The sequence below is a fragment of the Dysidea avara genome, chromosome 7 (genome assembly GCF_963678975.1).
Source record: "Dysidea avara chromosome 7, odDysAvar1.4, whole genome shotgun sequence".
NCBI lineage: Eukaryota > Metazoa > Porifera > Demospongiae > Dictyoceratida > Dysideidae > Dysidea > Dysidea avara.
This window is the reverse complement of record NC_089278.1, coordinates 17873548-17900047: the sequence shown is the minus strand read 5'-3', so window position 1 is coordinate 17900047 and position 26500 is coordinate 17873548. Positions and strand designations below refer to the sequence as shown.

Here is a 26500-nt window from a genome sequence, read left to right as displayed (position 1 = left end):
TAACTCTATGATGAGTGTATTGTAACATACCTAAAGGAATCCGTTGGGCTGAAGCAATGTTGAACAGTGAAAAAAACAAGCCTGTAGCCTTAGCCATTATTGAGTTATGTTTGTCTAAAGGCATCAACAGTCAGTAGCTTGATCGATCGGTTGGTCAGTCAGTCAGTCATAAAATTCCAGTGAACATAAAACTAATAAAATTTCATAGCAACCTACTGGAAGTATTATGGGTTATGCTGTAGGCATTTCTGGGCTTGGTTATAATCTTTAGCCATAAAGATGCTAATCTCAGGTGCTACAAGTAATTGGCGGGTTAAGTACAAAATTCTTGGTATTATCAGTCTCAAAGAGAGCCTATGTTAGGCCACATAAACTAATTTATTAGCTCCTCATCCATCAATACTCAAATAACAGTGTGGTCAGAATTAATATTTATAAACTAGATAGTTAAATTAAATAGTTTACATGATTCATAATGCAATTTTCTTTAGTTTGGTCTAGTGACGTATTTACTAACTTAAAAAAATCACTGCTGAAAAAATTGTTTATATGGCATGGAAAATGATAACGTGGGCGGGAGTGGCTTTATGATCAGTGATTTAATACAACAGCCATGATGGGTTCTCAAAGGAATGCATAAGTAGCACTGTTATCAGATGGAATGTACACTGGGGGAACACACATATAAGAGTTTGTTGTAAGAGGTACAACTTTGTGGGACATATACTAAAACAGATGCTATATATTTCACATTCCTACACTATTTGGTCACCAAGCTGTTTAAATCAATAAAATAGTTAATGTATTACACTTGAGTATAGTAGCACACTGCTAAAAGGGTGTACATCACTTCAAATGCTGTTATACATGTTTGTACACAATACTATATACAGTTTTAATACACAAGTAGTTGATTCACTGTTACACAAGTCAAGCTTACCTCTTTGGCGACTGCTCGACACTCCTGGCTGGAAGCCATTACACTCATCTCCTTCATGCTAACCACCTTGATTTGTGATGCCAATAAACCAAACACAATCTTCTCCTCCGCTAGAAGTGGCTCCATCGGCTTGACTTGATCAGTGACCACATCACCAGCCTGTAGTGGGGAACAATACAACTTGGAACTATCAAAAATAATATTTTACATGTATTCACATTATATGCTGATAAACATTCACGTCCTTTGTAACCATGGAAGGATTACCACACACCCATAGTAACACAATTAAATTATAGTTGTTTCAGTAACACAGAACAGTAACTTAGTTCAATAGATTTACATCATTGTGAGAGCTTTTACAGGACAAACACCAATTTGTAGGAAGCCTTAACTGCATTCACATACTAACTAATAATGTTAAAACTGTATATTATACGACTAACTGATATCTATAGACTCCCTGACAATATATTCTATAGCTGTGGCTGTGAATGGTCTGTAGTTTGAGAAGCTAAAAATAAGAATTCATGTACCAAGAAAGTTATAAAGAAAAGAGCAATGTTTTCTTTTCTAAACAGTATAAACTGATTCTGATTTTAAACTGATGTAAACTATTTGCTGTAGCAAATATATGGCAGTTTAATTCTTGGTATGGGGTGTAAAGTTATTAGTGGAAATTTAACACAGGTCACCCTTAGTTAGTACTTAATCAGTGACACATGCTTATTAACATGTAACTACACAATGAGATCATCCTAACATCATAGTATTACAAACATTACATGATGTCAGTATTACAGACAAAACAAAAAAGAACACAAACGATGAGTAGCTACAAACTTCACCCAACGACACCACATGATGTCAATACTATGACATAACATTTTGATAACCGATTAACACTACAAAGTACATACAGTAATAGAACTAGTTATCATTCCCGTGGTTTACCAGTATTAATGTCACATCTGTTACACACATGTTCAAACACACATACTTGGCTACTATATTCAGTGTATGATATTTGAAACTAGGTCAACAACAGTCTAGAAATACATATTCCCATTCACAAGATATCAAAACCATGGTGATAAAAACTTCTAGTGGGAATATATACGCATAATGCTCAACGTAAAGTCTGGATTTATGAGAAAGTCAAATACAATAATATATTATCTATTGTATGGCATGAATTGAATGTGAGTCATCAGACTAAACATTTGGTAGCAACCCTATTAAGTGAAATACTCTTAAAAATGAGTAAATGTTGTCTATGTATATAGCATAACATTAGTGGAAAATTAAGTTAATAATAGAATATTTCTACTACATAGAGTGTGTACATAGAGTGTGTACATAGAACACTACAGGGAATTGATAACTACTGACAACAACTATTTTAAGTTAGGGTTGAAGATTCCCTTTAAATTATGTCAGAGGTTTCTATTCTAAAATTAGACTAATGATGTCATACCAGTGATAAAACTTGTGATATAACAGATAGTCTATAAAAGTCAGTTTACTTTACAACTTTTACTTTTGAGAAAGGCAGTGTTTGTATTAGTGGGGACATAATGCACATTGATTATCAACAGTTTATGTTAACAATTTGTAACCAGTGTAGCCGTTGTAAAGAAATGTTGTCAATGCTACTATACCATCTTCATCAGCAGCATCACTTCCCAGGTATTATCTGTCCTGTACAAGAACGTGGGCCTAAACTGCCACCATCTCTACAGCAAGCAGATTTCTCCAAGATCTCTAACAGGACAGGAGAAAAGCAGAAGAAAATGAAAAAGAATAAGCAACTGTCTTGTGATACTATAACCAGCTGTGAGAAGGTTGTTCAAGATGAAGACAGCGATGGTGAGGTTCAGTGTACTTGTGTCCAGCAGTGTCCAGATGGACTGGATAAACAAGATGAACTAGTTATATTAACCAGTCACTCAAAGACATCAAAGATACATGATCACTTGAGAACTCACTGTTCCATGGAAAGAACTGCATCTAAGTCATTACATGATGAACAGAATAAACTCAGCCTTAAAGAAAGCAGTACTGCTAAAAGAGACCAGCCATCTTTCAGTAGTAATATTAACGATAAGGAGTCTGGTAAAGATGATTTAAATGATCATACCCAGCAGTGTAAACAGGTTGGACAGGATGAACTGGTGATAGTAGCTAGCAGATATAACTGGCATAGTCATGACTACATCCACACTATTGTGTGTAGGTATTGTAGGGAAGAAGTGAATAGTTGTTATTATGAGGATCATCTTGTGAGCTGTTTAGAGAGTTACAAGTGTGGACAAGGAGATTGTTTGGTTAACAATAGAGACAGTCAGAAAACAAGAGGTTGTATACTACCAGAACTAGTAACAACAAAACATGGTCATTGTGAGTTTGTAGTGAACTGCACTGCAACTGAAGAGTCTTATAACCAATAAAGTATCGTTCAGTTGTGTACTAGTAGTGTAATAACAGTTTATTAAGTAATGTTTATATTTCGCAAGCTATGTATCTACTGTTATACGGACATGAACAATGTTTGTTCTTATATTGTATTGTATGTATGTATTAAAAAATGATGAAATCAATAACCACAACTTAATTGTGTGTGCACAGTCTTCTTGCACTGCACACATACAATAAATTATGGGATAGCAGAATTGTGAAAATGTTTGTTTGCATACATTCTGAAACAAACACAAAAAATTGTTAAGGATTTTGGTATTGGGTAGTAATACGGTGCTGGAGTACTTGTTAAGTGACTAATGATAATTGACCAGTTTACCTAAATCATAGGCCAGGGGTGGGCATGGGTGGGCATGGGTGGGCATGTGCTCAATCATCACAGTTCCTTGTCCGACGGTCATCAACTTTTGCTCTATCATTGCAAATAGCAAGCTTAAAGCTTCATGGCAGCACACATACATACAACCCTACTATAATAGTGCATGTAGCACATTTGTTGAACCATGATTTTGTAGGCCCGAGTTTGTTTGGTAAATATCATATGATCTAGTTGGTGAAAAATCCCTCGAAAAATCCCTACAACATCTCATGTAGACGCACGTGACACATACGGTGACACTCATTGTTTAAATTCAATTTTAATTAGAGTCAAAACCCCGTAAGTGTAGAAGTGTTGCCTGTACCTCTAAGCAACAGTACTAGTGATAAACAACAATGTGGATGGTGCCAGTGAGAGATTTTATTTTATTGGATTCATCAAACATGTTGAAACACAGAATGTGCTGTATACTGCGGATGTCAAATGGAAAAAAAATTTAGAGTAAATGCTCTTCATGAAATATCAGTTCTACGCTGTGGAGGCAGGAATGGAGAAAAGATCAAGTCATTGTAATGTGGCACATACACTAATTAACTACCGTTACGTGGTTTACCTGGGGGTTTACCAGATCTGTGCAAAATGCATGTACATTTGTTATAATAAAAAGCTTTCCTATGTTACTTAGCAGTTGATGTTTGCTTATAAAGCATATACCATACCAGTAAGCTTTGCTGGTTTATAAATTAGTGTGCCCAATGATCTTTATTTATAGGTCATGGTATTTTAATTAAGCAGGTATTGTATATCAGAGTAATTACTGGTCTCCATAACCAACTGCCAATTGAAGTATATGATGAATTGTTTATATGGTTGGTTCTTGTGGCAAGTTCATTTTTGTGTCACGTGGCATTTCAACTGCAGCGATTGCCATGGATAGCCACTTAGAATAGCATATAGTTAGGAACATTTTGTTTCAATGTTTGAATGTACAGTGGAACTCCTCTTAAAGGACACCCCTGAATTCTGGACAACTCCTATATAAAGGACATCTGTCTAGGTCCCAAATCAACAGTACTAGTGGTTTGTACATCCCTAAACTGAGGACACCTCTTTACAAAGGACAAAAGTAAATTCCCCAATGGTGTCCATCTTAGAGGGGCTCCACTGTATGCAAGCAGCATTTGTTTACACTATAGCACAGCTAGCTATAGACCTTGTGTGCAGATAATGCCTTACATGTGTGTTTCATGTGTGTGTGTGCGTGCGTGCGTGCGTGTGCACGTATAAAGCTATTCCCAATCATCAAAAATTGGCTGGTTACTCCCTGTCAAGATTTGACCTCAGGAATGTTGTGGAATTTGATTTGCACAATTTAATGCACTTTTCTTGTCAGGTTGTACTTGATAATACAAAAAGCAACATACCAATGTGTATAAGCAATAAGATAAATATGCTGATGTATGCATGTTGTTGACAAAAAAATATATACAGTTAAGTCCCTCTAAGACGGACACCATTGGGGAATTTATTTTTGTCCTTTGTAAAGAGGTGTCCTTGGTGTACAAGCCACTAGTACTGTTGATTTGGGACCTAGACAGATGTCCTTTATATAGGAGTTGTTCAAAATTCAGGGGTGTCCTTTAAGAGAGGTTCCACTGTAATACCAGTTTAGTAGTTTCGATATCTGAAAAAGTTGCAAACTTCACACAAGGCGTTTACCATACAATCATTAAAGTATTGTAACCTACTATTAGACTTTTTGTACATGACGACATTTAAACAACATGCTAAGCAGGGAATGGAGAATTCCCCTAGTCAATGGGGAATTCCCCTAGTCAAAGATAGGTTTCTTATTATATGTGCTATACAGAGCTAAGTTGATATTTAAGTTAATTAGCTGGATTGAGTGTCACATAATGACCTTCCTGTAATCTGAGATCTGACACAGGAAGAAGCACACTATGAAAATGAGCATAAAAGGACAAAATGTTACTAGGATGTGATGTCAAACTAAGTCACAGCATACCACAAAGGTTGACCTGGATTATAATAATTCAGTGAATCATTGGTCAAAACATACTGTCATATTGTAAACAGTTCATATGATGCCATTTGACTATTAATAGCTCAATAAAAATCAAAGACTTCTTGGAAAGTCACACTACACTCCCTAGCACAAACTGATAACTTCATAATATAATAATACTCTACACAATAAGTAACAGTTATTATGAGTAATCTATACTATTTAGAGGCTTGAGGAATGATACAATAATCACTGAGGCCTGGGGTTAATACCATTCGAAATAGTGAAGGAACTTGGATGTGTGCAATAACTGCTTTAGATAATTTCTCTTATGCCCTCTGATTACTGGTTAATGATGGCTTTTGATCTAATTAGTGCTCACTTAGTGCTAAAATAACTCACTGATTGGCTTCCCAGGTGAATATGAATAACTTTATAAACTAGTGATCTAATACTCTAATGATTGTTGAGCATGTGACAACTGCAGCAAAAATCTCATTAACAAAGCACAACAGTTTAAAGTTATGGGTTAGGTGCTTAATAATAGGTTATTATTTTTCGATGCACAATAATGGATGGTGCAATATTAGCATGAAACTCGAGCAGGTGTTAGTGAGAAGGTTGTTAACTTCAAAGCGTTGTATAGCCACGTAATAATAGCAGAGGAATCATACAAAGTGAGTGTTAATAATTTACTGCGGAAGATAGTCAAACGTAAAATTAAGTCCCCGCAATATGGTTGAACCAGCGTTTAGCGCTACTGATTAATGTGGTTACATCCCAGTGCGTGGGAGCATCAAAGCGCCGCGCTGGGTTATAACTACCATACAGCTAGACAGAGCGGCGCTGCTACTGTACGATATATTAGTTATCACCCAGTGATTACTAACTTATCACCCTGTTGCGGAGCCACTCAGTCTCTTTCGTGACATCATAATAACCGTGAATGGCATTGTTTGCCAATGGAACAAAAAGCCAAATAAGGAAATATTGATACAAAACATACCAATACAGCACTTCAAACTACCTAAATCTTACAAGAAAACTGTTAATCCTTTACACAATAACACTACAAGTTACCAATACGATAGTTTAACAAATGTCAAGAATAGTCCGTGACGATTTTCGCTCCAGCAATCACTCCCAACGGTCACTATGGTGAAGAACTAACTTCCTCTAGCTTCATTGTTCTATCTCGGACTATGGTAGCCACTTGTTTGTCTTTATTTTTCTCTTGCACACCACGCGACACCACCATACCAACTTCTGACGAAGGCGAATCGTACCTTGAACTGCTGCTTCATAGCACCGCCCTTCGCTACAGTTTGTAGGCAGTATGTAAGGTCTCTCTTGTAGCTACGAAGTAGAATCTCCACACAATTCGGACGAAATCTTGAGCACAGTGACAGGAACTCAAACCGGAACTTAATTTACTATCCGTAAACTTCTGCGCACTCCCGCGCACTGGGATATAAAATAGTTATATCCCGTATACTTGGATGATATCATTGTTATTACACTCATCCTCGGCTCTGCCTCGGACTCGTGTAATAACAATGATATCACCCTCGTACCGGGATATAACTATAACTTATTATTCATCAAAAATAGCAGCTGTCAGCCAATTAGTACTAATTTTTTAGGGCAGTATCAATGGGTGGTTATATTATCTAGGTCCTGTCGTGGAGACTTTGTGGGAAAACTGACTAGAGGCTGGTTAATTATCGTATCTTTCAAGGATAATGGCGATTAGTTCTGCTCCGGAAATACCGCAAGTCCACTACAGTGCTGTTACAATCGGATAACAACTCAATTCATTCATGAGGACCTAGAAATCACTAAGTAATAGCTTATTAATGCTAAATATCACGATGTAGTTTCCCATGAAACCTGGTTTTTGATGAATAGCAATCAACAGTTTCACTGTTTAGTACCTGCATTTCTGTGCAAGTGCTTCCCTTGTTGAGTGTATCACTGCTTATGGTATTACTTGTACGTTAATATTCCACGTAATTTTAGTGAGTTCTTCCAAGCAAAACGGTTAAAACAGAACTATAAACAAAGCGCCTGCAAAATTATTTATCTGGTAACCCGTAACCTTAATTATGGCACACTAAACTAGTTGGAGAAGACACAGTCATCACACATCACCATCAGTAAGTACCTATGTTCCTGCTGTATAATGAAGACCATTTCATCTTTGTTGCTATGTTATAAGACTGTTTCATAATATTACTTGAAGCAAGTTTATAAGCAAACGCAACACGATAATTATCCCCCCTTTTTGGCAGCCAATAAAATGACTAATACCATACCTGTTTCACTGCCCGTACAAAAGTCTCAATAGTAGTAGTGAAATTTATCCCGTATTTCACTGGTAGCAGTGAAAAAGTTGTAATTGCAATTTCATTGGCTAGAATTTATGTTAACAATGTAGCACCAATTAGTGTTGACGCGTGTTTAGTACATAGTGACAAATTGCGTATGCTAATGTATGCAGAGTATGGTATTAACTGGGAATAGCATGGGTAGCAGTGAAATTTGGGATAAATACCACGAGTGTTGTATTGGAAATGGGGATAAATTTCACGAGGTGAAGCTGAGTGAAATTTACCATTTCCAATACAACACTCGTGGCATTTATCCCAAATTTCACTGCTACCCATGCTATTACTAGTACAAATTACACACGAGTCATATATCCAGCAGGTATAATCTTTCTAAAAATCTAGGCCAACTTCTTGAATGCAGCCATACCTGATGAGATGGACAAATTATCATAAAACATTATATCCATCAAAAGGATTGTGGAACGATACCGGTACTTTAATAATGTTCATGTTCTACATATTATCATTACCGCCGGCACTACAGAATGCACAAAACTCAGGAAAAGCAGCTCTACTGCTAAAATGCTTAACCACAACACGATGGTTATACGAGGGAACATTCCTTAACCTGTCCACGACTAGCATACAAAATTTTGGCCTGTTATCACAAACCTGCTGTGGTAGAACAGGTGTTCGATTGCGCAAGTTACATCTCATTACATAATGCAGTGGCGTGTTCAACATAGTGTTCTTAATAATAGAGATCACCAAAGTTTGCAAATTCCTGCAAAATAAAACAAGGTACATTTCCTTTCTCTGTTTACCCAATATGTCTGGCATCATTCTTTCTTTTTGATGCAATGTACTTGAGTTCACTAACAATGAATTAATGAGCAAGTGCAAAACATGTGCATGTACCTCAGCAGAACAACATTTAGGTAAAGAGTACAAGCAACAAAGTACCATGTAGCATGTAAACAACTCATCAGTGGTATCGCATGCAAGCAAGAATTCATGATGATACACAGTTTTGATGAGTGTTATACACAGCAAAAAGATAGTAGACCATAAAATGCTAAGAGAAAACCTTAGCAGTTGATGACAATATGGAAAAGTATTCGTGGGAAACATAATTGTGAAATACACTTTTCCACTTGATGCTTATAGCATTTTGTAAGTACTTTTCCTAATTCCCCTTCTTGAAAACAGCCACACAAAAAAGGAAAGAATTATACGATTTGTCTAAAAGTCCATATCATACAAGTAATGTAGCATATTAGAGATCGTGGTAACAACATATAATGTAACACCTTCACACCTCAGATCAAACAAGCCACCAAGGCTACATTTCATATGTAGCCAAGCTAGCCGGGCTACATATGAAAAGTAGCCGGTCTACAACTGGGCAGTGATTATATAGACGTTGATGCTGAAACCGATTATGAGGATCAATCAACACTCACGTGATTAGGATGCATGACTTGCTTTTGCTATGAAAACCACTCAGACTGAGAGCATTTTGTTATCCTCGCCATCCCATGAGTTGAAAAACGTTGGGCTAAGATGAAAACTAGTGCTACAGCTTATTCATTTGACCGTTTCCGTACATTTTCGGATACGGACATGTCCCCATCACGAAGCTACCACTCTGCACGGAGTAACCACTTTACAAGCAAGCTTACCTGTCTAGGCCTTTAGTGAACTGGGTAGTTTTCCCACAAATGATTCAATAGCACTGATTAAAACATTAAACTCACGTACCGGAAATTCTCCGTGATATCTTTAGGATATGTCCGTTTATCATAACCACACGTAACCAGAATGTACTAGCTGCTGACCCATAATAGAAAATTTTAGGTGCGCATATATAATACATCCAGTGGCTGCACTCATATTGGCTTGGGTGATTGATCGCCCTGTACAGACTATCAGCCTAACAAGTGTTACATATTAGCTGTAACACGAGGCATTCAGGCTTTGCCTGATATGTATGCCTGACTGCCTGAGGGCTGCAGGCCCGAGGGCAAAGGGCATACATATCAGGCAAAGCCCTCATGCCTATGTTACAACTATTACTTGTAGAATGAAATCTAATTGTAATGATTAAAGGGCGAATGCAGCAAGTATTAGACTATGATGTAAAACTCCATCACACTGTGTTAGGCTATAGTGTACAGCTTAGGATTTGCTTTCCTTAAATCACAACCTTACAATACAAACACTTCTATTTCCTATAAAACATCACATTTACACTCAGTCTAGTTTGTAAGTAATATGTACAGTAATAAGGTCAACATGTGTAGCAAACCATAAATTACCTCGAGCAACTATTTTGTGTTCATTAAGGCTGCCTACTATTAAAAGTTCACATCTTAAAAGCTTTCCATGGCACATCTACAAGATCCATATGTATACACAAACTAGATTACAAGGACTTCATTAACTGAAATGGACAGAGAAGACATCACACCAGAGACAGATCAAGAAAAACACTGAAATAAGGAATAGCAACTGGTTGAAGATTCACAATAAAATGTATGCATAATCAAAGCAAAGTCAAGGCTTTACTATATAATTTATATGGAAACAGATTCAAGTACCAAAGACTAAGGAGTCTATATCAGCTTTAGTATACTTCCTAACCTGAGGTCAACTATAATACATACAGTGAACCATGAAACAAACAAACACAAACAAACACACTTGGTATAATGTCATATGAAACTAAATCACTGCAACAAGCCATACAATGTCGTATAATAATGCACAGCCAATTAATTTCCATGTTAGACATAAAAGGCATTACAAATTCATCCCATAATCTTGTTTACACTACAACAGCTGGTCTGTTGCTAAGCTAATAAGTGCTGCAATATCAAACACTGACAAGTTCCACAGAAACACTCATTTCTCTAGAAATGCTTGCGATGCTTCAGTTCAGTCACGTTCATGTGTGCACACACAGCATGTAACTTGATAGGCTCTAAATATTCTAAATTTGGTTGTACAATGATACAAATAATCCCCTCTTCACAAGCATCTGCACACATGTGCTTGCATGGCTTCTGTTTATAGTTCCTGGTTAATTAAAACATTCTATTACAAAAAAATATGGCATGTTATGGGCTAATGCACTTGTTCACTGTACATGTATTGTGTGACCATATGGAGTATGGGGGAGCAATATTTATACAAGTAAAATATAAGGAATTAGGAATTTTAAGTTAAATTGGGGATCACAGAGGGAAACAAAGGAGGTCGCCAACACTTGCAGCAGACATTCAATCCCTAATTCAGTCTATACCCATCACTGAATTAGGGATTGAATATCCACTAGTATATCTGTAGGAGTAGGCGACCTCCCTTGTTTCCCTACATTTTTGTCTATGATCCCTAATCAAACTTACGCAATATTTTCTGTTGATGTCTGAGGCTAAACCCAATAGAAACTTGTGCTGGGATTACTAGTTAGTAACCTGTGGTCTTACCAGTGGTTGTTTACTACATTCATCGGAAAACCAAAAAAAAAATGTCCTTACTATTAGCTTACTATCTGGACAAGACAAGCATCATTTTAGTCCAGCATACTTGAATATCACGCTGGTGCAGTCATGATCAACTCAATTTAAGGATAAATCCCAATGCTGGCATGCACTTTCCCTCACTTTATATCTACCTATTTCGTTCAGGTTCCACTTGTTACACAGTGCTACAAACAAAGAACAGTACAAGAATTTCAAGAAACACCTCTACAATCAATCCAATCTCTACGGAAATTACACACTGTTTCCATAGTAACATGATAGTCAGCACAAGGAAGCCATTATGCACTACCAACAGATCAATACCTATGTAGCAATGGAGAAAGAATTTGAACACAAAAAAGGACAAAGATACTACATACATCCATGTTGCATGCATCACAACTGTCATGGTAAGTGAAAAAGCACCTCTAAGACCAAAGCTGCATTGAACAGTGAAGAAATCAAGTTCAGTTATGTAGAGATAGTTCTTTCACAGTATAGCAGGAAGCTCTGGGTTGGATGGATGAGACAAAATACGGGACTGTTTAATTAAAATTTAATGGTGAGTAAGATGATGTTTGCCATTTTTAGATAGCTTTAACAGTTTTACGTTATGGAACTTCGTTTCAAATTCATGCATATAATCCAGTTTACTGGAATATGCATTTTCAGTGCTTGGTTTTTCAAAACAGCTGCGGGATTAAGGGTTAATAGATCACAGACCCACTTAGACAGAACGTACACATTTTGACAAAGTCATACAGTATGATAGTACTGCATAGTAGGGACCACAAAGGAGTAGAAGTGGCCCACAAAATAATATCACCCAAAAACCAGCCTCAATTTACCCTGACGATGATGAGGAGGCAGTATTAGTTAAGTAAAACTAAGCCCAAACAAGCTGAAATGCTTCCAACGTTGCTATGGAATTTTTAAAAAAAAATTATTTAACAGAATATTCTACTGACTGACTGAATGAGTAACTGACTGACTGACTGACTGATGCCTTTAGACAAGCATAACTCAATAACAGTTAAGGCTACGGGCTTGATTTTTTCACTGTTCAATGTCGCTTCGGCCTGAGAGGTGCCTTTTGGCATACCGTAGTACGTACAATGCATTCTTCATGGACTTACCAGTATCCTCCTTTGTGTCCCATTCATCTTTGCTGACAGCGAAAAGTGTCAATTTGGTGGTAGCACATGATGGCTTCTCTTTGTAACAGAAATTGTCCGTATTTTTCATAGTGGCTACTAGTGCTCTGCGATATATAGGTAATACCCTTTATCGTGATAACCGATTATCATACCGTGACAGCATTTGATAACCGATATATCGAAATACTGGTATATTGATGAATACCGGTATAAGATTGCTTTTAACCCAGCCTTTGGTGTTTAATTATCCAATTGGTTTAGCAGACACGTCCTAAACAAAAACTTGAGTTACAACACATACTTACTCATACTGAACTATATATTTTTTGGTTTTTGGGATGATACCACTTCATACTAGGCCCAAGAAATGATGCAACAGTTACAATAACAAGCTAACTATATATCGATATACCATGATATTTTCCTGTAACTAATACCGTGTATTCAAATTTCAATACCGCCGAGCTCTAGTGGCTACTTTGATTGCAGTCTGCAGAGGTGCTTTTCGAACAGTTCTTGATTCATACTGCTATGTAACGGGTTGTACATAGCTGACAACGAAGCGTAGTGGAAACTTCACATTTCAGATGATAATTGATATAACTGGGGTGCGCAGCACCATTTCTTTCTTTCGTTCGGTATGCGTGGATTGCAGAGGTGCTTTTCGAACAGTTCTTGATTCGAAATAGAAATGCTTAGTAACGGGTTGAACATAGCTGACAACAAAGCATAATGGATACTTCACTTTTCAGACGATAATAGATATAGCTGGGATGCATGGTGGCATTTCAGATGGGGTATGCGTGGGTTCACCAGTCATAATAATTATTTACAAAAAAAAGTTAACAAACAAGTACGCAAAACATTTTGGAATTTTCAACTAGAGTAGGGACCATAGCACATCGATAAAAAGTACTGAAACAAGTTGGAGTAGCGTAAGTTGCCAATTATCGGCACCATTTCATCACACAATTGTAATTCCTTGATTCAATGGCGTACGAACTTCCGGTTTGAACCATTTAACAGAGCAGTCCTTCATCTCTTAGCGCACCAACTTTTAATTATCTCACGTGAGCGAACGTCTTGTTATGAGGAAAATTGCAACGCCTATCGTGTGCCAATTATCGGCATGGGGTACCTATTATCGGCAACTGTACTTCCCTAATTGACCAATTATTGGCACAACGTGCAATTTTGTGTGTAACTCCATGTTGGCTGGTTGGTTCTTCGTGAAATTTTTGTAGGAGGTGCAGTCCTTGGATAACTCCGTTTCACAGAAGTTTTACGAAGACAAGGTCAGCCGTTCGAGACATATTCAGGTTAGACGTATAAGCATACTGGTTTCCAATACAAAATTATCTTTACGCAATTTCATGCTTAACCAGAATGGCTTGTATAGCGCTTTAGCAACAATAATCACCAAATGAAAACAATTCTAAGAAATGTTTTAGAGGATATAACAGCCCATAGTGGAACTTGGTAGCCTCCATATAACCTGTAGCCTCTATAGTTTACAAGTGCCGATAATTGGTACCTGCCGATAATTGGCGACTTACACTAGTCCATGACATTAAATCACAGTAAAACAATAAGAAGTGTTATATCCCTACTGTGCTCAAGATACCATAACGGAAATGCACAGTAGGGATATAACACTTCTTATTGTTTTAATACCATGGACTACTCCAGTACTTTTTATTGATGTGCTATGGTCCCTACTCTAGTTGAAAATTCCAAAAAAAATTTTTGTGTACTTGTACTTTAATAGAACAGTCACTAATCAGGCTCCTATTGTACTAAAGGTGACATAGTATTCAGAAAGTTCTTGTTTAGAATACCCAGAGAGTAAAATTTCTACTCTGGTATGTTATCAACTTCAAATGAAATACAGATATGATGTAGCAATAGATTTCCCGTGTTTGTCTGAATGCATTCAACTATTTGTATATAGAAAAACAGATTGATGGCTGAGTTCCTTTACCCCAGTGAATTCACTGTCCGTGTGTCTGTTATGGCAGAATAACACATAATGTAACACTTTGACAAATCAGATCAAAGGAATTCTAGAGGATACATTTGCCATATATACCTCTTACAGGAGACATCTAAATGTACACCGGTGTACATTGAAATGTATCCCGGGAAAGTGGTTGCATTTCTAAAAGAAAAAGCCACTTTCATCAAAGCAAGCATGGCCTTGATGTGGATGAGGTAGTGGTACCTCCCTCTGTTTGTTTTATACAAGCTCAGATCAAAATTGATTGTCGGAATAAATTAATGCTCACGTGATGATTACCTCAAATTGAGGTGCTGCCACAAGAAGTACTCAAATGAAGGTGTTTCAGTATCCCTTTGCCGTTCTACAAGTTGGGAAACGTTACTTAAAGGTGAGAACTAGTCTTACAGTGCATTCCCAAGCATTTTGGCACGTATTTGAATACAGACATGCCCACATTACAAACTACACGAGCTAATCACTCTATAACGAAGCTTACCCCTTTAGGTCTTTAGTATACGTCTTTAAACAACGCGAAAACATTAAAACACTTGTAAATTCCCCGAAATTTATCCTACTTGACTTTTCCATGATATCCGTAGAACTCATCTGTTTATTATCACAATCGTAGCTACAACGTTACTTGCTGCCTAACCATAATCAAATCTTTCAGACATACATATAAAACAAATCCAGTGGTTACACTCATATTGGCATCAAGGCTATTAGCCTGAAACGGAAGTGTTACATATTAGCTGTAACATGGGCACTTGTGATGTATGCTTGCAGCCCTCGGGCTTTGGGCACACATACGTATCAGGCAAATCACTCATGTTAATGTTACAACTATAAAATGGAACAATGTGGTAATGGGCTTTTGCTGCACATACGTAGTAAAAAGGTGAAACTGCTGACATTACTGATATCTGCAATTATCATCCTCCCCCCCCCCCCCCCCCACACACACACACACCATTGATCACTTCTAAATCTAACGACATGCTATAAGAATCACCGTACAAAGCTTTATCAGATCATCCCATCACAGCCCACTCAATGGACTACATTCTAGTACATTATTGTACAGAATGTGTGGGAATATTAGTGGTTGAATGGTATCACTTTACAAAGCCCATTTCATTTTTGGGTCTAAAGTATGTAATCAGACTAATTACTGATGATGTAAGTGCTTGAGTACATTCTTCCGTGAAAATACTCCAAGCCTCAATAGGCTCAATACATTTTTGACCTTTTTAAAAATTATGTGGTTGTGTAACCATACCGTATATTCAGTGCACTGTTAAATAGACCAAAGCCTGCCTTACACACTGGTGGTGGTCTGGGACTAATCTGTCAAGGCAATCTTGTGTAGTGAAGCGATCAAGTTAATTGGTTTTTTTGGGCTAATATTGCTAGCAATATTGTTAAAAACCATGATTAGTAAGTTCGCTACTACCTAAAGTGTTAATTTACATTACAAAGAAGAGTCCTTACCAGTTTATTGTATTGTTAAACCTATCTCTTTGCACCAATCACATATATTAATAGCGCATTTTGACTACAAAACCATGTCAGCATTATTGATTCACTACTTAGGATTGCCTTGACAGATTAATCCCAGAACACCACCAGCGTGTAGAGCAGGCTTTGGTCTATTTACTAGTATACTGTTTGATTTATAGAACTTTGCGTGGGAGAGATCAAAGGAAAAAGTGTACTTTAAATTTCATAAAGTACACTCTCAGTCGGCCTACAGCTTCATCGACCACAAAGAGTACTTTATTGCACTGCAAAGAGTGCTTTATTCGTTCAATAAAGCACTCTTTGCTGCGGTGCAATAAAGCACTCTTTGCTGCGGTGCAATAAAGCACTCTTTGCTGCGGTGCAATAAAGCACTCTTTGCTGCGGTGCAATAAAGCACTCTTTGTGGGCAATAAAGCACAGTTGCCCACATGCTCTAGTGCAGGCTAATAGCCTGCGGGGCTCACGCCAGTACGACTAATCACCCAAGCCGGTGAAGGCTGATAGCCTCACTGCACTGAGTGATCAATCACCCCAGCCAATACGAGTTCTACCACTGGATTGCTTTTATAGACATACCTAAATGCTTCGATGATGGGTGGGAGAACGTAACGTTGCTGTTACGATTGTTAATGTAAACGGACAAGTCCTGGAGATATCACGGAAATATTTCACCATGTGACTCACAATAAAATCGATTGTGGGTTGCGAGCAAAACCTGCCAAAATACGCGATGAACGTCTACCATGCCAAACTATGGTGAAATATGTGTGAGTTACTTTGTTAAACTAGTTTGTGTGCGTTCAGGCTGCTAATAGTTCGTGCAACACGTGTTAATTACGAGTCCTAGTGTATGGTTAAGCTACACGACTAGAAAGTTCCATAAATCATTTAAAGCATAGCCTTGCTTGTGCTATATGAAAAATAAAGTACTCGGCGCTTGGCCTCGATGCTAATAAAGCACTCGGTTTCGCTTCGTGCTTTATTAGCATCTCGGCCGCACGCCCCGTACTTCTTTTTTTTTCATATAGCACTCGCAGCTATGCTTTAACATATACATACTGTATGGTTACACAACCACAGAATTTTTAAAAAGGGCTAAAATGTACAGGAGCCTATTGAGGTTGTGGTATTTTGGTTGACATAATGTATTCCAAGCAGTCAATTAAGAAACCCTACAAAGTTAATGAATACTTCTACCAAAAATGAAAAGGCCTAATCAAGTCATTCCTTAAACATTACATGTTAAGGAAAAACACACATACCCAATATGGCTATTGGTAATTCCAAGTATCTAGCTAGTTGCACACATCCTCACAACACAACCCACTCAATGGAAACATTTTGCTACATCATCTCACACAATGTGTGGAAGAGTAACGGCTTTTGTTAGAAGTGAACTTCACCAAACAAAATAGTAGCCACTTATATATGTATAATGATACATATGTATTGTCAAAACTGAATCAGTGAATATGCAATAAACAGGAAATGTTTTTATATTTAGATCACAGAACACAAACTAGACTCTGTCATACGGTGAGAAGTAGACATCAAGGAGCTAACAACTCAAAAGCCATCCTATACAGTTGATTTCAGATTGTTTGCAAATACAATTTGCACACGTGGGTCATTTCTATACAACTAAGTTCTCTTGTAATAACTACCTTAGATTATTAGGCAATGCTAGTGACATACTGACAGTGTTAACCAACTATTCAGCATATTTAAACATTGTGCGCATAATTTGCATGAGATCACATTCACAAATCACATGTGCAAATTGTTTAATTGCATTTCCAAGTAATCTAAAAATCAAGAGACACTGATTTTGTATATTGTTATCAGGGAAATCCCCAAAAAGCTAGAGCATCTGTTGCCACAAAATAGTTTTCACAAGTTGCTTAGCAAAGCCAAATCTGTTGCTAGACAACAAGTGAAGACCACTAACCATTGGTTTGCTTATTATGGACTGTGGGATTAAGTTACATAATAGCATGATTCAGCAATTCAACCAGGGATTCAGTCACCAACAGATACATATGAAGATAAAGTAGAGAAGAAGTAACAGTTTGTTAGTTCAAGATGAGATGTACAAGTACCATAGTGATGATGTACATGAAATACATGTTCAGGCAGAGAATTTCCAATATTGACTGTAAGGAATTCCTAGAACCATTACAGCAGATCTTTGCAAGATTTGGATATAAGGAAAAGTTGTAGTACAAAATGTAACTTTGTTTTTGAGTCCTGTTTCTCCAGCTACCATGTAATGTTAGATCCTTCCTTTATAGAGTGTAGTTCCCCCACACTTGGCTTCCAAGCCATATAACCATGGATGCATAAAAGCTCTTGCTTGTTCTTTCAGTTTAGTTGGTATCACAAATTTCATTTCAGTCATTCAGTGATGCAGTCAGTTTTTAGTTATTATTGTAATCAGTTAATGGTGAATATGTGTAGTGTGTGTGGAAGATATTACAAGCCAGTTGCTTGTTGTTGTACTGGTGTCCAACAGTGTCCTGTTGGATTAGATGAAGAGGTTGAACCAGATAAGCTGGCTAGTTATGCCTCAGTGCATTGTCATCATCAACTAGCAAGCACTTACTCTTCTTTATTAGTCAAAAACATATCAAAACCAGAGAAAAATCAGCTTGACCTTCATGGTGGTAGCACCAAAAGAGACCAGCCATCTTCCAGTAGTGATATTAACAATAAGGAGACTGTTAAAGATGATTTAGGTGATCATATCCAGCAGTGTAGACAGGTTGGACAGGATGAACTGGTGATAGCAGCTAGCAGTTACAACTGGTACAGTCATGACTACATTCACACTATTGTGTGTAGGTATTGTAGGGAAGAAGTGAATAGTTGTTATTATGAGGATCATCTTGTGAGCTGTTTAGTGAGTTATAAGTATGGACAAGGAGATTGTTTGGTTGTTGATAAGATGGTACAAGTGACAGAAAGACAAGTAACATCAAAAGATGATTTTGTTGTGAACTGTGTTGCAGTACAAGAAACATATACACACATATGACAACTAATTGCACAAATTTAATATTTTCATTGTTGCTCAAGGGAAATCCTTATACAATCACTACATCACCTTAAAGATATCACATTCACAAACATTTTAACTGTAACACGTACTGTAATTCTGTGTAGTAATTAATACTGTGGTAATGTGCTTGCATTATATAATTTCATTGATCTTGTATATACAAAAAAAAATCATCTTAAAAGCAATACAATGATTACTCTTCATGCAGCGTGTTATTCCTGGTCTTCTATGAGATAGTACAATAGACAGATTCAGGTAGTGGTGGACTGTGGCCTTCAGACAACACAGTTATGGAATAGGCATTAACCACAGAAGAGACAGTATGATAGGGTACACTCTCCAAAAAGTGTAGTGCGATTAGGCCTATAGATAGTTTCTCCTGTCCTATTGAGAATCATAGTTTACTAAGTTTTACATATCAAATGCATCACCAAAAGACTTCAAGAGTATGTAATCTCAGATCAAGCTGATATTTTTAATTGAAAATTTTAGTTTGATAGTTCCTTGTATGCATGGAGTGGGCGTAGTATGTGTATATTGAGATCACTATATTACATATATTAATTAAACCCTTTGAATCTGGAATTAACTTTGAACATGAAATAATGTGTAAGTCAGCGTTGAAACCGGGTCGGGTCATCCGGGTCATCCAGGTCACATTTTCTCCGGGTCATCCGGGTCTGACCCGGATTGGATCACGTGAGAAACGAAATTGTTCGTTTGAGGACGTGGAACTTATAAACGCTATCGCGTAGCTCTTTCATGAGCCACGCCCACTTATCGCATTACCAACATATGCTCAGCCACGCCTATTTGTTAGTAAGTGCAGTATGTAGCACGAAACTGAGGGTATATCTATGGTGAGGGGTAGCTATTGTCAGTAGGTGAAGACCTTTTTTTTTTTTTTTTTTTTTTGGTCTTCAACCTACAGCTAGGCTGAAGTTGCTCAACACGAATCGAACGCTCAAAATGTAGACTCGCTCGCTCGCCCGAGACTACCCGAAACACGTCTCGGCTTTAATTAATCCGGGTCAATCGGGTCACATCCGGGTCAGTGGGTCATCCGGGTCAGCAGTAGTGACCCGGTTTCAACGTTGGTGTAAGTGCGAACTATGGACAGAGCGTCAGGTTTCTATTACTGTACAATGAGATATTCTTATACATGAAATGAAACCTAATTTCATCACTACAATAACATGTAAACAGTTAAATACATTCAACACTAAAGAGTACTTTTGAAACGAAGTGATGAACAGCAGACATCATCTTTGCTGGAACTTGATGGCATTTTCAATGTTACAAGTGTCCATTATAAGATCGCACGGTTTATTGTATACCACTGGATTCTGTAGCACATGAGGATTCTAATGGTACTTAGTTTAAGGCCATAGCACTAAGTATGGTGAAGATATTCCTTGTTTAATGAAGCAGTATATAGGCTTATGGTTAACTCTATTGAAAGACAACTCTTGAAACACACAACGATGCTGGGTGATAGTAAAATTTCATAGAATGATAGTAAGACAGTATTCACTGTAGTCTAGCAACATGTGTGCCTTTTAAGGTTGCAACAAGTGTCTGACTTCTGTGCTACTTTGTCTTTCCTTTTATCTTCAATTATATGGTTGTCTTCATGCAATGAAATCATACCAAGGCATTAATTTCTGTATCAACACTTGTTAGACATCATTTCCTTATTACTTTAATAGCCTTACCTGTAGGTAATTTGGCTGATATCACTGCTATCCTATATCCTCAGGTGGAGGGGGTTGGGGTGTACTGAAAAAAGAAATGTTCACAATGTGGAGCTATACACCCTTGATGATACGATGTGGTTGAAACCATTTCATGAGATTTCAGAGCAAGACATTGCTGGTTAAAGAAGACATTGTGTAGTCTTTTCATCAGGGTTGTGCTCATGAATTAGAGATCATAAGTACAGGGGAGGCAGTTTCAAATTGTGAGCACTTAAGTTGAATGGTAACAAATGCATGTTGCTGTCTTAATCTTATAGTAGTGCCACTTTTTGATCGCTGATGCACACAAGTGAGCTTGAAAGTTTAATATAAAAGGAAAAGTCAACTTGTATTAGTGCTTGATTATAACTAACTACCTGTTGATCTTTGTTCTTGCAGATGTTCTTTGCTATATATAATGCAGGGTAACTGCCACCAACATCATGCCCAACTCTTGTTGCATATCCATTTTAGGTTCCATCTGAATTACTGTTTTGGGTCAGTGGGTCATCCGGGTTACCCTACTTTCAACTCATTGGTGATATATGTAATGTACACAGTAATCACCACCACCTTTCATCTTCATCATCTTGTAAACACATCACATACCAGCTCCCATTCCCAAACTTCCTACCACTGATATGAATAGGTAAATAAGAATGACTAGTAAAGTAGCTACGTACATAGTCTCGCGGCGCCCGACCCTAAAAAGAGGGTCTGGTGAACTCTGTACAAAAAGTTTGAGCTCTGGAATGTTTATTGGATGACGTTTACGTGTTACGTAAGTGCATTGTTTACGTCACAACATCCATTCAACCAGATCTGCTTACAGCATTACCAAACTAATGGCGCTACTTTATTTATTCAACATTATAACGAACCCAACAATTGTATGGCCGTTTTCTCAACGATTTTAAGCGGCAAAGTCACCGGATGTAATTAACCGTAAGCCGCGAATCTTTTGAAATGTACGCATTACATAATCAATTTGAAATGGAGCGATCTGATTGGAGCTTCCAACATTCCGGCAGCGCCAAACTTTTTGTACACAGTTTCACCAGACCCTCTTTTTAGGGTCGGGCGCCGTGAGACTACTACGTACATCATTGTAGAATTAAACACCTTTTTTGTTATAGTTCTGCACAAATCTACTAACAGGACTGACCTCACATTTCCATGTGTGGTAGTAGACAGGAGGTATTTGCTGTGAATTTCCACTAGAACATTTACATATTTAGCAGCTGTGGTATTCCATTATGGAATTGACTGTCTATCCCTGACAGGTAAGTATGCATGATTCATAGTTGACATTGGTTGTGATTCAGTGTACACCCAAGGAAGTTAGTAGTTATTTCATTAGTAGAGAAGCCATAATCAAGGATATGGTGTAATGTGTAAAAGAAAAGAGCAGGTATCAGTCACCCTGTATATTTTTGTTAATACAATCAACGTTTTGCATTCAGTTAGATACAAGTGACAGGAAGACAAGTAACATCAAAAGATGATTTTGTTGTGAACTGTGTTGCAATACAAGAAACATTCACATCAGATAATTGATGTCCACATGAATATTTAAAACTTTATTTTACATGCATGCATCATTTATTGTTGGTGAGCTGTCCTTTTTCTATTCACAATATACAGTTTTTAATTACTATTACTAGTACATATATATACAATATCTATCCATGTATTGTAAAGATTGTATGTTTTATATTTAGTACTCCCACAAGCAAAAATTGGGCATGGCTCCAACTGGACAACTTGTACCATTACTCATGTTGTATTAATGCATTCCCAATGAGTGATCATTAAAAATTATATGCACTCTAATTGAATAGCCAATACTCTAATAGAGCAGTTACATAACTTAATCCGCCATGCTGTATTTTCTTCCATCATCTTCACAATGCAATGATCCATTTCAAAACATACGCTTCCATTGAGTATGATGCCATAAACAGTACATGTGATCCAATGCAGAATCCAGAACAGACGCTAACTGTCTAGAAAACACTTACAGGCAGCTGGATATTGAATAAAATCACCAAAACTTGAATTTTGGTGATCTTCCTACCCGCCTGCCTGCCCGCCCGCCCAATCACAATTACAAGGCTAGAGACTAAACGATGCATATTTCATCACAATACTTAACTCACAAGTGGGATGTGCCTTTTGGGGTTCGGATGAGTGGTCCACCCTCTGAGCCTTGCCTTTCCTTTAATCTTCAATCATGTTGGTCTTCTTCTTCTTCGTGAAACAAAACTAACTGTATCAAGGCATTAATTTTCTGTATCATCACCTTCCGTATTTAGATGCCACAAAAAATAATTTAAACTGCTAATGCTGCTTTAAGAGTTGGCTAATATATTTTCCGTTTTGTTCTGTAAGATGTCTCTAGGGTGATTTTTATAGGTGGAACCTCGGATGGCTCTTGCCTCTTGTCATTTTAGGGGCAATCCCTACTAAACAGTACTACTGTAGTGTTTGATATTACAGTCTAAAAGTTTCTTGCTAACATTCAACAGGATGAAAGGTGGGTGTGGTAAACTAAAAACACCAAAAACAATGAGCAAGCTCTTGCTGCTATGAAGCCACTTTCATTCCAAACGAATACACCAAATCAATTATCATTAATGTATATACACACTCAAACACCAAATCACACATCAATACATATAGATGTGTATAGGGTACGTGAGACAAATAAGGTAGGAGATTACCATAAAGACTATTAAACAAACATTACCATTTCATTTGTGTGACAACACTACATATGATCTTGAAATGTTGCTGGTTCATTATTACTGAGATGCTTGCAAGCTGGATATAAAGCTGCCATCACATTTTTATCTTGTAGTAGCAGATTTTAGATTACACACCCATATACATAACACATTATATAATACTTTATAAAATGCATGGCTTGTGTGAAAAGTTATTACTATGTTTATGTAGTGGAAATGGACGCGGTAGGTCATGAACTAGGAAGCTGTGTCCATAATTTGGTCACCACTCTTGCAAACTTTACTCCATGTAAAGAACCAGTAGTTTCCACCCAGAATGACCTAATGAGTAATCCATCTCTAATGTGTGCATATATGTGTCTTCTCTTTAGGATATATAATAAAACTTCCATTAAGCTAACATTGTCTATTACTTTGTTATACTACATATCACTTGTACATGAAATGTATAATTGCTGAACTACAACATTACAAACTGACTCAACTGACTTGAGGACATGTGAGATATTTTAAGTATGCACCAGTTTGGTACTAGGCTTGTTCCCAGACTGCTTTTCCCTTTGTATTTGGTTGGGGGAAAAGGATCTGGTGTAACTCGAATAGTCATTTCGTTTTGAAACCAAATTTTGGGAATCATTTGAAGGGTGAACAAGATGTTTTCTTGTTCCTTGTAAGTATGAAACACAAAAACATATGTTCTGCTTTGCAACCCCCCAAAATCTGGGGATTCAGAATGAAATGACTGTTAGAGTTACGTTATAACAGACCCTTTTCTCGCCCACCAGAATACAAAAGGAAAAAAAATCTGGGCATGAGTCTAGTCTGTTACTTAGCCTGCCTACGTATGTGTATGGCATCTCTCATTTACTCATGCCATGAGATTTGTAGACTCAAACAGAACAGCTCCAAAGATATCCCATTGTTCCTGTAAACCACAAAAACAGCAGCAGGCAAATTCTTATTTTTATCAGATCCACATTGTGGCAAAGATGATTTAGTCAAAACCCACACACACAGTGTTTGATGTCAAACAAGAAGACACGCCACAAGAAGTTCATGTACTTCTACATGTTCACTTACAACAAGAGTTTGATAACAGTACAAATCACACAACCACACCTGGTAAAAATATGACAATAGAAGGATATATGTATACAAATAAATAGCTTTACTGCAAAATGATAATAATTTCTTATACTCCAGCGTTCACATCCTCTACAGCAGCCTTATCAACAAAAGGATATAACATCTCTATTATTTATGAACTACTCCAAACATAGTGTGAAGCTTCAGTGAAGTTTAATACCCAGCATACATGGAATCAAATAAAATTTCAATAGTTGACAACATATGTGATCCAGTCTGAGAAAACTGGGCTTATCGCCTATATAAAAGTATCGAGAAATGCAGTTTTAAGTATTTAGTGTGTTGTAGCTCGCCAATGGTTGAAGCTATGTGTACCAAATTTTCACATGTTTTACACCAATTCCTTACCTTCCACAGCATCCACTGTGCAAGTAGCCAACAACTAAGTTTCCCACCATTTTAAATAGTTTTTAAACCAAGGTTGACTATCAGGTGAGCTGCAAAACGGGTGGGAGGCAAGGGGCCTGGAAGGCGGGCAAGATGATGTTCAAAAATTGAAAAGGAAAGTGTAGGGATGAATTAGGCCAAGGTTTGGGCCATTGAGGTCTCAAAATTGGCTAAATTGAAAGGAAATTCACAGCAGAGGTACTTATTCAACACCACAGAGCTGTACAGCCACATACAGTTATCCCTAGGCTGACCAGAGCTCCATTAAGGCCCCACACCGCACATACGGATCACCACTGGGCTTCGGAAAAGCAGCCAGCAAAACCAGACCACTAAGTCTAGCTGACTTTGATTGTGGAATTAGATAGTTTATTCATGTAGCTTTGTGTCCTGGATGAAAAATCAAATCTGCTGACATGGGCAATAAGACTGGTTTTCTCAGACTGGGTCACATACTTATTTTCAAATTAATTGAGAATAATACTATATGTAATTAAGCTAGAATGGTCCCTGAAAACTGCTAAGACTGTTTTATTGTAGGAATGTGAGTAATATACTGCCGATATATTGATAGTTGGTTTCGCTTGGTGATTCACACCTTAATTAAAAGTAAAAGATTAGGTATCTCCTGCACATCAGAATATTAAACACTATTATAATTCAATCTGGATATTATACCAGATAGGTGCTCCTCCAATGGTACCAAGTGTACCCCAGAACTTGAATATTATTCAAAAAACAGATATTGTTCAAGAAACAGACTACATGTGTTTATACCAAACCATGAAAAACCACCTCATTTACAAACTGAAGAATAACTATTCCAATTACACAGTCAACAGAACCACCTAAAGTCAACTGTCACAACTTAGCACCTTACGTCAGTTACAGAATGATTCTCTTGTCTTCTACCATATCAATTGATGGTCAACAGAGTCCAATTTCTGTACAATGTGTACTAACAATTTTGGTATGGTTTGTTGGTCTGCAGTTCGCACTTTAAAGAAACGTTTGTATGTGCATAACATGTGTTATAAAATAAATACGTGCATAACATGTGTTGTAACAAAGACAATGACTAAGGTATATACTGCCACCCTCAGTTGTAAGCAAACAAACTGTAACAAACCAA

At 37.3% G+C, this 26500-nt stretch overlaps 1 protein-coding gene across 1 annotated transcript in view; it reads right to left on the bottom strand.

The window, feature by feature from the left end:
• The window catches only part of LOC136262043 (WD repeat and FYVE domain-containing protein 3-like), a 128003-nt gene that overhangs the window by 55403 nt on the left and 46100 nt on the right, over positions 1–26500 (bottom strand). Inside the window, exon 14 of the mRNA XM_066056173.1 lies at positions 941–1099. Within this exon, the coding sequence (XP_065912245.1) occupies positions 941–1099 (159 nt within the window). The remainder of the gene's footprint in view (positions 1–940; positions 1100–26500) is intronic.